We start from the raw sequence: 13,867 nt of genomic DNA, 5'->3' as shown, positions 1-13,867 counted from the left end.
TCAAACAGAAACTAAAACAATTCAACTATAGAATCATAAACTACAAACAAACTACATTATCTATATTCAAACCACACCTCACTACTTGATTTGATTCAAAACAATAATACAATTCACCATCGCTCATTTGAAAAGTCTGAACCTATAAATACACTGAAAACTCCCCACAATACACCAAAATAGTTTTGATATACACCGAAACAAGAAATGCAAATAGATTCATCAGAACTCCTAAATACATTCAATTTAAACCATCAGCAATGAAATTTTCACAAGCAATTTCACAACATTATTCACCTATAAAATCATAAACTACTAACGAAAATATTAATTAGAATTGAACCACACCTCAGCTGCTTCATTGGATTCAAAACAATAATCCACTTCACTCTGGTTCAATTGACAGTTTGAGCTTTCATTATCCTCAAAACTGATTTGAGAGCTTGATTTCAAAAACGAACATAGAGAACAAAAGAAATCGAGAAAAACGAAGAAAGAGAACACAGAGAGAATGCAGAGAAACGAAAGAAGAAAAATATAGAAAATGCAGAGATGAACGAAGGAAGAAAAATGTAGAAAATGCAGAGATGAAAGATAAAAAATGCTGACGAAATTCGAAAAAGAAAACAAAATTCTTACGGAAAAAGCAATTATATATTTGCGCGTTAATTGAAAAATTAGTTAGATTAAGACGCGCGTGAGATGAATTAGGTTAAAAAGATTTGTATGAATTTATTTTAAAAAATGACTTGTATATGGAAAATATTTGATAATATTATAGAGGGATAGGAGCTGATATATATTGACCTCGATCAATCACCAAAAACCATATATTGACCTCGATCATGCCCTAACACTAACAGAAAACTCGCGACGGAAAAAAGAAAAAAAAACCTCGTCCCGTCTGGGTTGGGTAATTACCCGTGAATACGGGTAGAGTTTCCAATTTGCCATCCCAAAAATTAACTAGTCGTTTTTTATTTTTGTTTTTGGTAGACGATAGAAGTAGAGGTTTGTAATTGACAATTGTAAGTCCTTGAATTTAGAAGACAATAAAACCCATGCAACATAGCCGAAAATGTTGTTCACCGACCCAACCCATTTTTCAGCTCAGTTTGGGTTAAGGATGGCGAGAGGCGATTAGAAGAGGGTCATCCGTGGACTTGACTTTATGACCCGGTCCATACCTCGCAGTCCACGTCCTAGCCAGCCTCCCACTCCCTAATCTCCGGTCCGCCGTTCTTGGTTCACCGCCGCCGTCGTGGTTTCCCATCGTTCCTTTCCGTCCGTGGTGCGCTGGATCCTTTCCAATGCTGAAATTCTTCAATTATTCCGATTGATTGCCTGGATCGTCCAATGCTTCCGCATATGGTATCAGTTTGCATGTGTCCAATTTCTTCACATTTTAGCTTGTGGATATGCAGTGAACGCGCTTTATTAATGATCGGGAAAAATGTTTTAGGTTTAGTTTTTCAATTTTTCCTGCAATCGCACTGGATATGGGTGGTGCATTCAGTAACATTCGGTTGACTCAGATATATTTTGTTGTTGTTTGTTTCTTTTGTTGTGATTGCTAATTTTTGTTTGTCAAGTTGAAATTTTCTTTTGGAAAGATTGAGTAGGAGGAAGAGGTTTGGTGCTAAGTGTTATAAGATATTCTAGCTTGTAAAGGAATTTACGCAGTTGTTAGCCTTGATTTTCTGACTGAGATTTTCTGCTTTATATCTTTTGACTTTTCTTTGAGTGTTTAGTTGGTTACAGTTTGCATACTCTGTTGTTCTAATTTTTCTATTGCTAAGTGCCATTGTTATATGAAAAATTATCTGGAATGAGGCATGTGGTTGTGGACTTTAAATGATATTGAAGTTGAACTCGTGATTCAGTGGCTATTCAGAGGCCATGAATTTGGGATGGATTGTGCTGAAAGCTTCTCTTTGACTGTTTTTCCATCATTTCTTCAGAGGAATGTACATGGAAAAAATATGGAGAGTTTCTTATGGTTTTTCAGAGTCACATATGTTTCTCATAGAAGGTCTTTACAAACCCTAGTAAGGAGAGCGGATCAGATGGGGGATAGTCTAATGGCTAGAGATTGGGGGAGACCTAGGGACCATAGGTTTAGATGTTGATGGTTTAGATATAAATATGGTCTATTACATGTTATAATGTCCTTCCTGGGGGGGGAAGGTTCAATTTTCCTTCTTGTGTGTTTCTCTTATAGTATTCCTATTTGTCTTGTTTTTACTAAAACTGAAGTAGGGTGTAGTGGTGACTGTTGGATGGAACTAAGTGACATGTAAAAGTCAGAATATTCAGATATGATAACAAAATTAACCCGTGCTTCAATCTTACTTTCAAAGTCCTCCTTTTCAGATTGAATTATCTTTCATGCTTGAATGCTTCTGTGTTCAAGAGTGCTGGTGGTATTCCCTCTTACTACAATATTGATGATAAAGTGGATAGTTCTGGAATGGAGATGAGCTGCCAAGAAAATGTTGGTGGTAGTGATATTCCTGCATGTTCTACAGCAGGGAATATTTCACATCAAGACCAGCGTTTCAGTAGCTATGTGCAGCAGCCTGCTTTTGTGAGTGGATGGATGTATGTGAATGAACAAGGGCAAATGTGTGGTCCATATATTCAGGAGCAACTATATGAGGGTTTAACTACTGGTTTCTTGCCATTTGAGCTTCCTGTCTATCCTATGATTAATGGCACAATAATGAACCCTGTGCCACTGAATTACTTCAAGCAGTTTCCTGACCATGTCTCTACTGGGTTTGCATATCTGAATTTGGGTTTCTCTGGCTCAGGGGTTCATACAAATGGTCCCTCCTCATCTATGGATATGGCAATATATGGGCAGAATCAGTCTCTTGACAATGCTGCTCCTTTGGCTGTTAACTCTGGCTCGCAGTCAGTTCCGTATTCACATGGCAATTACTGCATTAATGAACCTAACCACCAATGTTCAAAGTCAGAGTTGTTCAACAGTATGATATCTTCTCAGATGGTAGTGCATATCTGTGGGTTTTGTCAAATTTAAGTCTGTTTGAATTACTAGTTTGTCTTTTTTGATGGGTGTTTTATTTCTTTTTCAGTTAGGTGAAGAACGTTGTTGGCTTTATGAGGATGAAAAGGGCATGAAACACGGTCCACATTCTATTTCAGAATTGATTTCCTGGCATCATCATGGATATCTTCAAGACTCGTCAATGGTAAGATTCTAATATTTATTTTCTGAAACAATTTTATGAGCCGTATTCTTTGTTCAGGAAACGATTAATTATGTTTTACTACCGGGGTTCATGATTATCCTTTAGGTGCATCAAGATATTTTTTCCCTCTTTTTATTGTTATTGTTAGTTTGGAAGGTTGCAATTAGATTGTTGTTAATTCCTTGTAATCTATTCTTTTAAGCTAAAATACAATTTTTATACCTGAAATGACCATTTTTGAATTGGATCCTTGATAATCATTTTGTTTTGATGCTTGATCAGAAGTTGAAATTTGTCAGAAACTTGATGTAATTTGCTAGCTCGTATAAAAATTTAATGTGATTGGTATGGTCAACCACTAGTTCTCATCCACATTAGTGTGTATTCCCAACTTAGCTCTTCCTGTCCAGTTTCTTTTTCCCTCTCATGTAAAACTGGATTTAATTGAAAATTTCCTGGACTGCCATGTAGCCAGTATGTTTTTGTATGATTGAGTTTTGAAGTATGCCAAATTTCAAGGAAATTGTTATTTAACTTCCCCTTGACATTGAAGTGTGTAGTATCAGTATAGATTATTGTTTATATATATATATATCACACACAAAAGAAAGTATACGTTACAAACCTATGATGTGGTATTTATATTTAGGAAAAAATAAAATATTAAACAAAGTTGTTGGAATATTACTTTGTTGCTTTGGTTTACCTGTGTTTTGTCCAGAGAAGGTAATGTTATTCTAGCAAAGCCTTTTCATGACTTTTTTATGTTAATTTACAGATATCTCATTTTGGCAATAAGTATGGTTCCTTTCTGCTAGTTGCTGCTGTAAATGCTCTGAAAGGGGATACATCTGGAACCATTTGTAGATCAGGTTCCAACAACAATGAGCTTGGTGGTACGGTAAACTTAATCTGTGAAATATCTGAGGACATTTCTTCCCAATTGCACTTGGGTGTCATGAAATCTGCCCGCAGAGTTGTGCTCGATGGGGTTATAAGTGATATTATTGCAGAATTTTTTACTGAAAAGAAACACAAGAGGCAGAAGCTTGATTCAACTAACCTGGCTTCTGAGACCTCCGTGGTTGACAGCAAAAGGGTGATGTTTTTGTTTCTATACATGTAGTGTTGTTCAAATTATATGCAGCATTATTAAGTTGTTGAATTTTTGCATTAACAGTCAAATGTTGCTGTGGAGATTAGTAAAGATACTGCTGTTCCGAGTGAGCATGCATCTTCCCATATTGCAGATGATCAGACTTGTCTTGAAATTTCTAGACCATCTTCAACAAGTTTTAAATCGGTTGGAAGTGTTGAGAACTTTTGGTGGTCGTATGCTGTTGTACGTAAAGTACTTGTTGATTATTGCATGCAAGTCACGTGGAATGCTGTATTTTTTGACCCTCTAGCAGAGTACTTATGTTCCTGGAGGAAAAAGAAACTTTGGTCTCATCCTAATCTTCAAATATTTGTTAATGGTTGTGGAGAATATGATGGAAAGATTAAATCTGAAGCTGTGAGTATCTTTTGCTTATTATTATTATTATTATTTTTTTTTTTTGCTTCAGTTGTCCCCATAATGATCATATAATTGTTCTGCAGTTGCTTCTTGGGACAGGTTGTTCTAAATACCCTACCGATGGCTGTAATCAGTTTGGAGTGCTGACAACAGGAACAGATTCTCATTCTAAGTTACCTTCTTTATCTTCTAATGTACCCAAAGATGGAAATTTAATGGAAGGTCAAAGAGTTTCATGCACTTATAGTAACTCCAAAAATTTGACATGCATTATTGAAAGTGTGGAGAATGAGCTTCACTTCTCTTCAAAGGTGTCTTTAGCTGAATACTTTCGAAGTTTTGTTGAAAAGGAAGTGAACAAAATAATTCATTCCCCTCATGAAGACAAATTGAGTAAGGTAATGTGATTAGAAGTGTGCTTGTTATTTTTATCTTTCTTTGCTATATTATATTGAAGAATCCTTTAATTATTGTAGGTTGCTGTTAGTGTCTCTGGTTTCTCAGAACTACACACTGGTGAAACTCCTATGAAGGAAATTCTAAATGACAAGTTAGTAGCTACTGTTAAGGCTGAAGATTCAGTTTGTGAGCCTTCATTAGCAAATCATATGTCTAATGTATTCTCGAATGCATTTGAGGAGTTGTGTGGAGGTGTAGAAGTAGTTGATGAAGGGGAAATTGGTGAACTTCCACCTGGATTTGAAGAGAACTCGCACACAATTTTCCCACCACCGAATTTGAAGATTCGACCTTCAAGGGTAGCTGAATGTAATCCTAAGATTACAGAATATGTTGCAACTGCACTGTGCCGACAAAAGTTGCATAATGAAGTCCTAGAAGAGTGGAAATCCGCTTTTTTTTATCCTACATTGAATCAAGCTTTTATGTCTAATAAGAAACGCAGTCATTCTGGTATTCATGAGGTTAGAGCTTCTCTCATTCTTATTAATGAGAGCTTAAATATGTTTATAGGGTTGTCTGTGCTTGTTATTACTTACAATAACTTAGATATGTTTTTGCTACCTGCCTTTGGTTTCTGGTTTAATTTCATCTCATGTTGAGCCTGAGTTGATTTATTTATTTATTTTTGTTTGTAATCCTTTAGAAAGGAAAAGCAAAGAAAGCAAGGAAGGAACCTTTAAATGATGCTACTTCTGGACTGGGAAAGATGAAAGGAGGAGCAAAAGGCTCTTCTGCAGTTCCTCTAGTTAATGGAAAGTATACATACCACCGCAAGAAACTGTCACACAAAGAGTTGTGTTCCTCTCAATCTGCTTCAGTGGATGATTCGAGGCCAGGGAAGCAGAACGTGTGTAAGTTAAGGAATTATGTTTTGGGAGATTTGAATGAAACTGCAGAAGTCAAAATAGCTGCTAAGCGTGGAAAGGCTAGTGTGGTTAAAGGGAAGAAAGATAAATCTAATAAGAGCAGGTCATCTATCATTGTCAATGGTAGCACAGATGGTGATCGATTGTCCTTGAAGAATAAAACTAGTTCGAAAGCATTGAAACTTTCACATACTGGTCAAAATATATAACTTTGCTTGTTAATTTGGTGATATGGTTTTTATAAGAATGAATTTGTTTAAGATTAACCCTTGTGGCTTTTCTTTATCCAGATGGTGTTGTGGATGCCGTAAAATCTAATGAAAGGAGGCTTTCTGCGTCAACAAATAATAGTGTTGGAATGAAGAAGGTGGTTAAAAGCAATGCTGAGGATGTCCTAAAATCAAATGAAAAGAAGCTTTCAGCATCAACAAATAATAGTGTTTCCATGAAGAAGGTGGCTAAAAGCAATTGCAGTGATGGCACCATTAAGGGGAAGGCTGCTGGTCATTGCTCCAAACAGAGACCAAGTGGTCGGTATATGGAAAAAATATGTTTATCAGCTTTGTGCTTCTTAATGAAGATTATCTGTATTGGATCATTGTAGATGTATGTTTACTGTTTCTGCAAGATTCAGATGTATTTTAATTGTTGCCTATTCCTGTTTGCAGCAAATAAAATGTCGAAACAAAAAAGGAAACATTCAACAGATGGTATGCCATCCTTACATCCTGCCAAGTCTTTGAAAATTTCAAACGATGGTGCAAAGCATGGAGCAAGCAAACATGCTACTATTGCAAGGAGGAATTCTGCCAAATCCAAGCCATTGAATTTATGTCCTAGATCTGATGGATGTGCTAGGACTTCCATTGATGGGTGGGAATGGCATAGATGGTCTCAAAGTGCTACTCCTGCATATAGAGCACGTGTCAGGGGCATTGCCTGTATACAAAACAAGTGCATAGATTCAGATAATAATTTATTGCAGCTATCGAATAATAAGGGTCTTTCTGCAAGAACAAATAGGATGAAATTGCGCAACCTTCTTGCTGCTGCCGAGGGTGCAGATCTTCTGAAAGTGCCTCAATTGAAGGTGATGAAAATGAATGTGTTTTTATGGGATTCTTATCTGAAGCTTTGTGATACATGAAGTTTTAACAGTCCATTTTGCACTGTTCAGGCAAGGAAAAAACGATTACGTTTTCAAAGGAGCAAGATACATGACTGGGGTCTTGTTGCAATGGAGCCTATAGAGGCAGAGGACTTCGTGATTGAATATGTTGGAGAACTAATTCGTCCTCGGGTATAATATATTTAAAGTTGCAATGATGATATTCGAAGGCTTACTTTTATCCCTGTGACTGTCGGTTTTTGCAAAGTGCATTTGAATTACATTTGACATGGATAAATATATTATAATGCTCTTTCTTTATACTGTTTCCACTTTCTTTATAAATAATGATTTCATTTCAAATAAATTCTTATATTCTGGGTGTAATATATATCCTTTCTTTTCTTATTAATAAGAGTGCTTCTTATCCAAAAAATTATTCTGGCTATAAAATGTTTCTCACTGTTTATCCAATGGTGATTTCCTTTAGAATATTAGATAATTGAAGAGTTACTGATGACCATAAACTTAAGTGCTATCCTTTCTCATTTCATATTTGTGCAAAAGCTATGCTGATTTAGTCAGTATCAATTTTGCTCAATCAATCAATTTGCTGAATAATCCTTATATTCTCCAGATATCTGATATCCGTGAACGTCAGTATGAGAAGATGGGAATTGGAAGCAGTTACCTTTTCAGACTTGATGATGGTTATGTGGTTAGTACTTCATAGTCATACTGTGGCCCTTTTTTATATTAATTTTCGTTCCTCTAGGATAATTATGGTATAATTGGATCACATGAATTAGATATTATCTTTATCTTGATTTGATTAGATATTATCTTTATTTGCTATTCAAACATCATAAAATTCATGCTAGACTGTAGCCTGGGGTTTGACCTTAAGGATAAAAGTTTTTGGGCTTTAAAAGTTGACAAGGATTTAGGCTGACCTGATCATGTGCCAAATGTGATCAGACATTGGGAGAGAAGTTGAAGAGGATTGATCTGCTACCAGGGTGTTGACTTAAATAATTTTAAAATGGAAAAAAGAGATATATTCTAATAGATGGGATAGTGGGGTTGTTAATTTAGGAGGTAGTTGTGGCTATTTTAATCTCAACATGGTAGAATCACAAAAGCATTGCCACCACTTAACTTTGAGAATTGAAGTTCTAATGTTATGGCATACACCCTCAAACATATTTCATTTCCTAAGGTAATCAAAACACATGATGACTAGTCAATATAAGTGGTTAAGGAAGGCCATGTTATGTCATATATGTAGCTTTGCATCACTCCAAATTGGTTTTCTAAATGAGCATATCCTGAAAATTTTGAAATTAGTGATAGCCATTGAAATGATGGATCTGTTTTACCAATTTGAGCTTGTAGGTTGATGCTACAAAGAGAGGTGGGATTGCAAGATTTATTAACCATTCTTGTGAGGTACTTCGTGTAGTATTATGATACTATGCAAATATGAGTATACTACCCTCTTTTTTATCTTCCTTCCCCCCAAATATTGATTTCACATCCATCCTTTTTTGAATGGAAATGTTGCAGCCCAACTGCTATACAAAGGTCATCTCTTTCGAGGGTCAAAAGAAGATTTTCATATATTCAAAACGGCATATTGCTGCTGGTGAAGAGATTACTTATAATTATAAGTTCCCGTTGGAGGATAAAAAGATTCCCTGCAACTGTGGTTCCAGAAAGTAAGTTTAGGAGACCCCATCTTGTTGAACATATATTGATACTTAATCCATATAGTTCATTCTTGCTTTTTATTGTCATATAACTTTATAAATTCATCAATTTTATTTTAAACTGATGTCTGGATACAATCAGTATTGTTCCAGAACTTTTAGGGCAAAAGTGAAGTTGGGAAACTGCCATTTTTATTTTTTCTTTCTGCTATTGGAGATATGTGCACATCATAACAATTAATATACTTTTTATTCAGGTGTCGTGGATCACTTAATTAGTCAGGGATTGAGTCTTTAATTCTGGTATGCATTTACTGCTGATCATCTCAATTGTTTTAATGCTTCACTCTAGCACTGGCTCACTTTTATGTGTCAGTTAAACTTTCATTGCATATTATGCATTCTTCTTTTTGTTTTAATGATGATGGGGATAATGATAATGATATATTGAGGGGTTCTGAAGCTTTGTTGCATTAAATTTTTCTTTTCAACTCTTATTTTATTTGTGTGTTTTTGGTATAGGCGGATCCCTATCCTCCTGAGTCATTGTAATTCTCTCTCTTCATTGTAGCAATTATAACCTTCCCCTTTTGTGGACAGTTAACCATTTCATTTCCAAAGTTTCTGTCCTCCCATCCATTTAAGCATTCAACTTTCTAAACTTGTATGTACTTCATTTGATTAAAGTTATGGAGAAGAGTCTTGTATATCATACCTTAATTGTGATAAACTGGTCGGCACAGCTGATAAGAAAAAAACTGTTTTGCTTTGATACAAATACTTTATTCTGCTTGTTATCTTATTAAAGTTGTCTTCTTTGTAGGATCATGCTCCCATTGGATATCATTTTGAAGATTTGAAGACTCTGCTAGCTTTATATTTCCTCAGACATCAACTTGGATGAGTTGCATTGCAAGAGTACCTGTTTATGAGCATATCTTGTACGTTTTCAATTTTGAAAAGTAATTTTGTGTTCATGGAGGTTACTTTTATGGATGTCTTGTTTTATGTTACTTGATATGTTTACATATTAATAGAATTTATTATTATTATTATTATTATTATTATTATTATCTGCATCTGTACCTTAATATTTACAACTGGGTTTGTGTTTTAGTCATCCCATTCTCAGAGTTTGTGCAGCTTTTTATTGATTTCCTATAGATATTGAATAATTGAATCCTTTTGGTAATGTCCGAGCTTGTCTGTGCTATAATAATATTTGATTGTTTAAACAAGTAGTGGATGGATTGGTGCTGATGGGTTTGGTAGTATACATGAGATCATAATGTTAGAGCTCCTTGCCAGTTGCCACAATGCCACTAATGATTGTTTAGGAAAACTAATCTAGTTTCAACTACCAATTAGTGTAATCATTTACTTTTCATAATACAGGTTGTCTGATTTAGAATTTGCTGCATGTCTTTACTTATCAATTGTGATAGCTTTGTTCTCTTCTCATTTGTGAACTTTGTATATTGTTGATGACAATTAAGATGATGATGATGACTGAAAATAAAATAAAGACATCTGTCAACTGCATCTGTTCTGGGTTATTGATTTGAGTATTATGATTTTTCAGGCTATGGATCATCATCATTGTTGATAGGCCAATGGTGATTGATATACAATTTGGGTCGCCTCCTTGTTCGGTGATGAAATAACTCGCGTGCACTCTTGTAGACTTTTTGTGGCAGTTGAGTTTCTCCTCTTAGAAGCTGTAAATAATTCTTTACTTGTTTATATGATATAGTGAAAAGATTCCTAATTCTTTTAACGAGGAAAAAGCTTTGGAAATATGAGTAGTGCATGTTACTGAAAATTACAACTCCCTCGTTCACTCCTTAATTCTCTCTCTTTTCCACACCCTTTAATTTCTATAACAAAGATTCGTTGGAATTGTGTTGGTGGCTACGTCTCAATAACTGGCACAATTGATGTATCCTCTGACCAATAATAATGGTATTGCAATTACTTATACAAATGGATTGTACATTGTTAGGTTTTGATATCAACCCTTTTGAACTTATTGAATATATTCATTTTCTAGAATTTCTTGAGCTGCATGATCAATTTATAACATTTTTACTTGGTGAGAATGTGAGATTGCATACATATATTAAACAAAACTAGCAATGGGTTTTTGGATCTCCCATTTAAGAAGGGGGGAGTTGAAATATGTCCTAAAAATAGGCAAATGGGAAAGATTTTATTGAAATAAATGAATCTTTAGTTCTATTTGAAAAACTGCCATTTCTGACGAGAGATTCTCAGGTATATATACTAATTGTGTTTTGGGCCAAAAATTGTAGTATTAGTTTTTCATGTCACTGTAATATCCACTCTACAAATAAGAAACTATTACTAGTGTCTACTTGAAATTTAAATATTAATTATACCCTATTTTTGGTACATTTATTTCCCATGTTCAAATTAAGAGGTGGGTATCATTTGAGGAAGAAATGTGTATAGTAGTACCAATCCATGTACAATGGTTAATTGGCGGTGGGAAAAGACGCCTCTTGTGGGAAGCTTGATAAGTGATGATGTATCCTTTCAAGTACAAGAATATGTTGATGTTATTGGAGCCTCTTCTGTTATATTTATTATACTTCCCTCCTTTTTTTCAATTCCTATGGTTGCAGTTGCAGGAGTAGCTCAAGTAGGAAAAAACCGTGTTAGTTTTGCCGAGTTGGATTGTGCCTACTGGTACGTTTCTCTTTTCCGTCCCTTGTTATGCATTTTTTGTTTATCAATTGATTCCCTCAACCTAAGGTGACCAATATCATCAACCTAAGGTAAAATGCAAAGTAAAATGTTTGAAAGGTTCCACTTTATATACACGTCAGATTTGAAACCATAAATGTAATTCCATTTGAGTTGCTCTTTGTAATTGATATGATACGAGAGTAATGGTTATAATTAGAGAGGCCAACAAAATTTGGTTCGTATAACTAGAAACGAATGCTAGGATTATAAGTAACTAAAAGGTTACACGATCGCACAAAGAAGTAATGTGACTTTATAATCTCTTGACCATTCATGTAAGATTCAACGCTTCAGCTTTCATCCTTTGATTCTCATTATAAACCCTAAACCAAAATAAAATTTATATTAATTTTTAAAATATTTATTAAATTTTTATAAAAAAAAGGGTACCCATTGCGCAGATTTACAGCTAATTTATCTTTAAAATGGGGTATGTTCTTTAACTTCTACTCTTAAGTTCTCAAACGTGGCAACCGGCAAGATCTATTGTGTGTGTATGATGTCTCGTGGTTTAAGCAATTAACTCCGCCTGTGTTCTTATATTAACCTTACACAGCCGGTTCCCAGCCCGGACAAAGGAGGAGGATTGCAAGTTTCAAGCTTTCCAAAATGTAAGTTTTTCAACCAATTTTGGCTGCCATTTCACTTCACAGCCCATGTAGTTGAAATATGTACACTTTTCTCTTCTAAGGAATGTTATTTCTACAATTGGGTAGGTTTGACCACCCAACTTAACAACTCAAATTTTATTATGATAGATTTGACTATTCCGGTAATTTATTATTTTATTAAAAAAATTATGTGAAATAATATACACTACATAAATGCATGCTGGTTGACTTGATGGTTAATAATTTAGTTGTGTGTGTTCGTGTGGTATTTTTATTAATTCAAACCACTTTTATTAAAAACCTTTCTACTAGCCACTAAAATTTGAAACATGTTTGAGGCATAGGATTGTATGTTAGTATCTCCACTAGTGACATTAAATTCGAAGAATATAATTAAAGCATATTTGAAACATTATGGATAATTTAAAAAAAAAACGTATTAAGAATGATTTTGAAACTTGTATTTTACATGAAGAACAAAATTTCAAGAAAAACACCATATCATGCACTTCTATTTTACATTGATTTGAAATTGATAAATTTAGTTAATATTTAAATTTTAGTTGATCAAGTTTAGTTTTAATTTAATTCAAATTGGATCCAGATATACTTATCTTGTTCATACAAAGTTTACTTTGGATCAGTTATCCTCTACCCATTGAGGTGTCCTACAAACCAACGGGGGAGTTGTCACTCTCTCTAACAATAGATTTATAATAATACAAAAATTTCAGCCATCGTATAAGAAATAAGAATATAGATATTTGATGCTTGTAAAAAAAGTAACTATGTTAATATAAAATTATTTGATTATTCTATCATGACAAATTTGATTTTGTTATGAGACGTTTAATTATTTTGTTCGAAAAAATGTGTAAAACAAATGTATAAATATAGATAAATACATCAGAACTGATTTAATGACTTCTTATGTTCATAGAACATTTTTCTGATTTAGTGAAGTGTGTATATATATATATATATTTGGGCCTCTATGATCCGATCCGCTATACTACATGCTTCTGATATCTGCTCCTCTTTATCTTCGAAATGATCAGATACGATCTGTAAAATTCGGATTGGTATTAGATCGATCCATAAATTAGGCAGATCGAATTCGATTTTATTTAGCATGATCAAATCGTATTAAAAGGAATATGCATTATCTATCGACAGTGTTTCGAAGGAAAGAAAGCATCCGTTGTCAATTTGGCTTCGAAAGAAATGGAAAGATTCTTACCTGCTGAAGTCAAAATCAAATAATGGCTAATACGACAATATATTTTTATTTTTACTTCACTTTCTTAGTTTGAAATAGAACTTGTATTCTTTCGCGTTTGTTTTTTTCGCTTTACTTCACTTTATTTCACTTTCTTATTACGGCAAATGTTCAACATCAACTCAAAATTTTAAAAGACCTCGATCTAGGTTTTTAAAATGGTGAAAATTCAGGTGCATTCGACTTTATATGAAGTTGATACCTGAGAACTGTTAGATAATTTAACTGATTTGACTAAATTTTCATCTAACAGTTTTTAGATATCAACTTCACGTGAAGTCGACTTCACCTGAGTTTTTACCTTTTAAAATATCTGCATCTATATA

General features: G+C 34.2%; 1 protein-coding gene across 4 annotated transcripts; it reads left to right on the top strand.

Moving 5' to 3' along the window:
- The first annotated feature begins 1,191 nt into the window (after window positions 1-1,191).
- LOC107483743 (histone-lysine N-methyltransferase ATXR7) lies at window positions 1,192-13,187 on the top strand. 4 transcript variants are annotated; one of them, XM_016104353.3, is made up of 19 exons: window positions 1,192-1,371; window positions 2,374-3,013; window positions 3,102-3,218; window positions 3,997-4,317; window positions 4,399-4,734; window positions 4,821-5,135; window positions 5,214-5,660; window positions 5,843-6,260; window positions 6,356-6,595; window positions 6,734-7,155; window positions 7,243-7,365; window positions 7,811-7,891; window positions 8,569-8,622; window positions 8,740-8,891; window positions 9,140-9,185; window positions 9,706-9,823; window positions 10,465-10,578; window positions 11,528-11,591; window positions 12,208-13,187. In XM_016104353.3, exons 2-15 carry the CDS (start codon window positions 2,471-2,473, stop codon window positions 9,159-9,161), a joined length of 3,591 nt encoding a protein of 1,196 aa, XP_015959839.1. In that variant the 5' UTR covers window positions 1,192-1,371; window positions 2,374-2,470; the 3' UTR covers window positions 9,162-9,185; window positions 9,706-9,823; window positions 10,465-10,578; window positions 11,528-11,591; window positions 12,208-13,187. The 4 variants fall into 4 exon arrangements, with proteins under 4 accessions (XP_015959839.1, XP_052116293.1, XP_052116292.1 ...); XM_052260333.1 differs by having other exon boundaries at window positions 10,465-10,602; XM_052260332.1 differs by lacking the exons at window positions 11,528-11,591; window positions 12,208-13,187 and having other exon boundaries at window positions 10,465-11,520.
- Window positions 13,188-13,867: the final 680 nt, after the last annotated feature.

Source organism: Arachis duranensis, chromosome 4 (assembly GCF_000817695.3).
Source record: "Arachis duranensis cultivar V14167 chromosome 4, aradu.V14167.gnm2.J7QH, whole genome shotgun sequence".
Classification (NCBI taxonomy): Eukaryota; Viridiplantae; Streptophyta; class Magnoliopsida; order Fabales; family Fabaceae; genus Arachis; species Arachis duranensis.
Note: the sequence above shows the minus strand (reverse complement) of the source record. Positions and strands in the feature narration are given on the sequence as shown.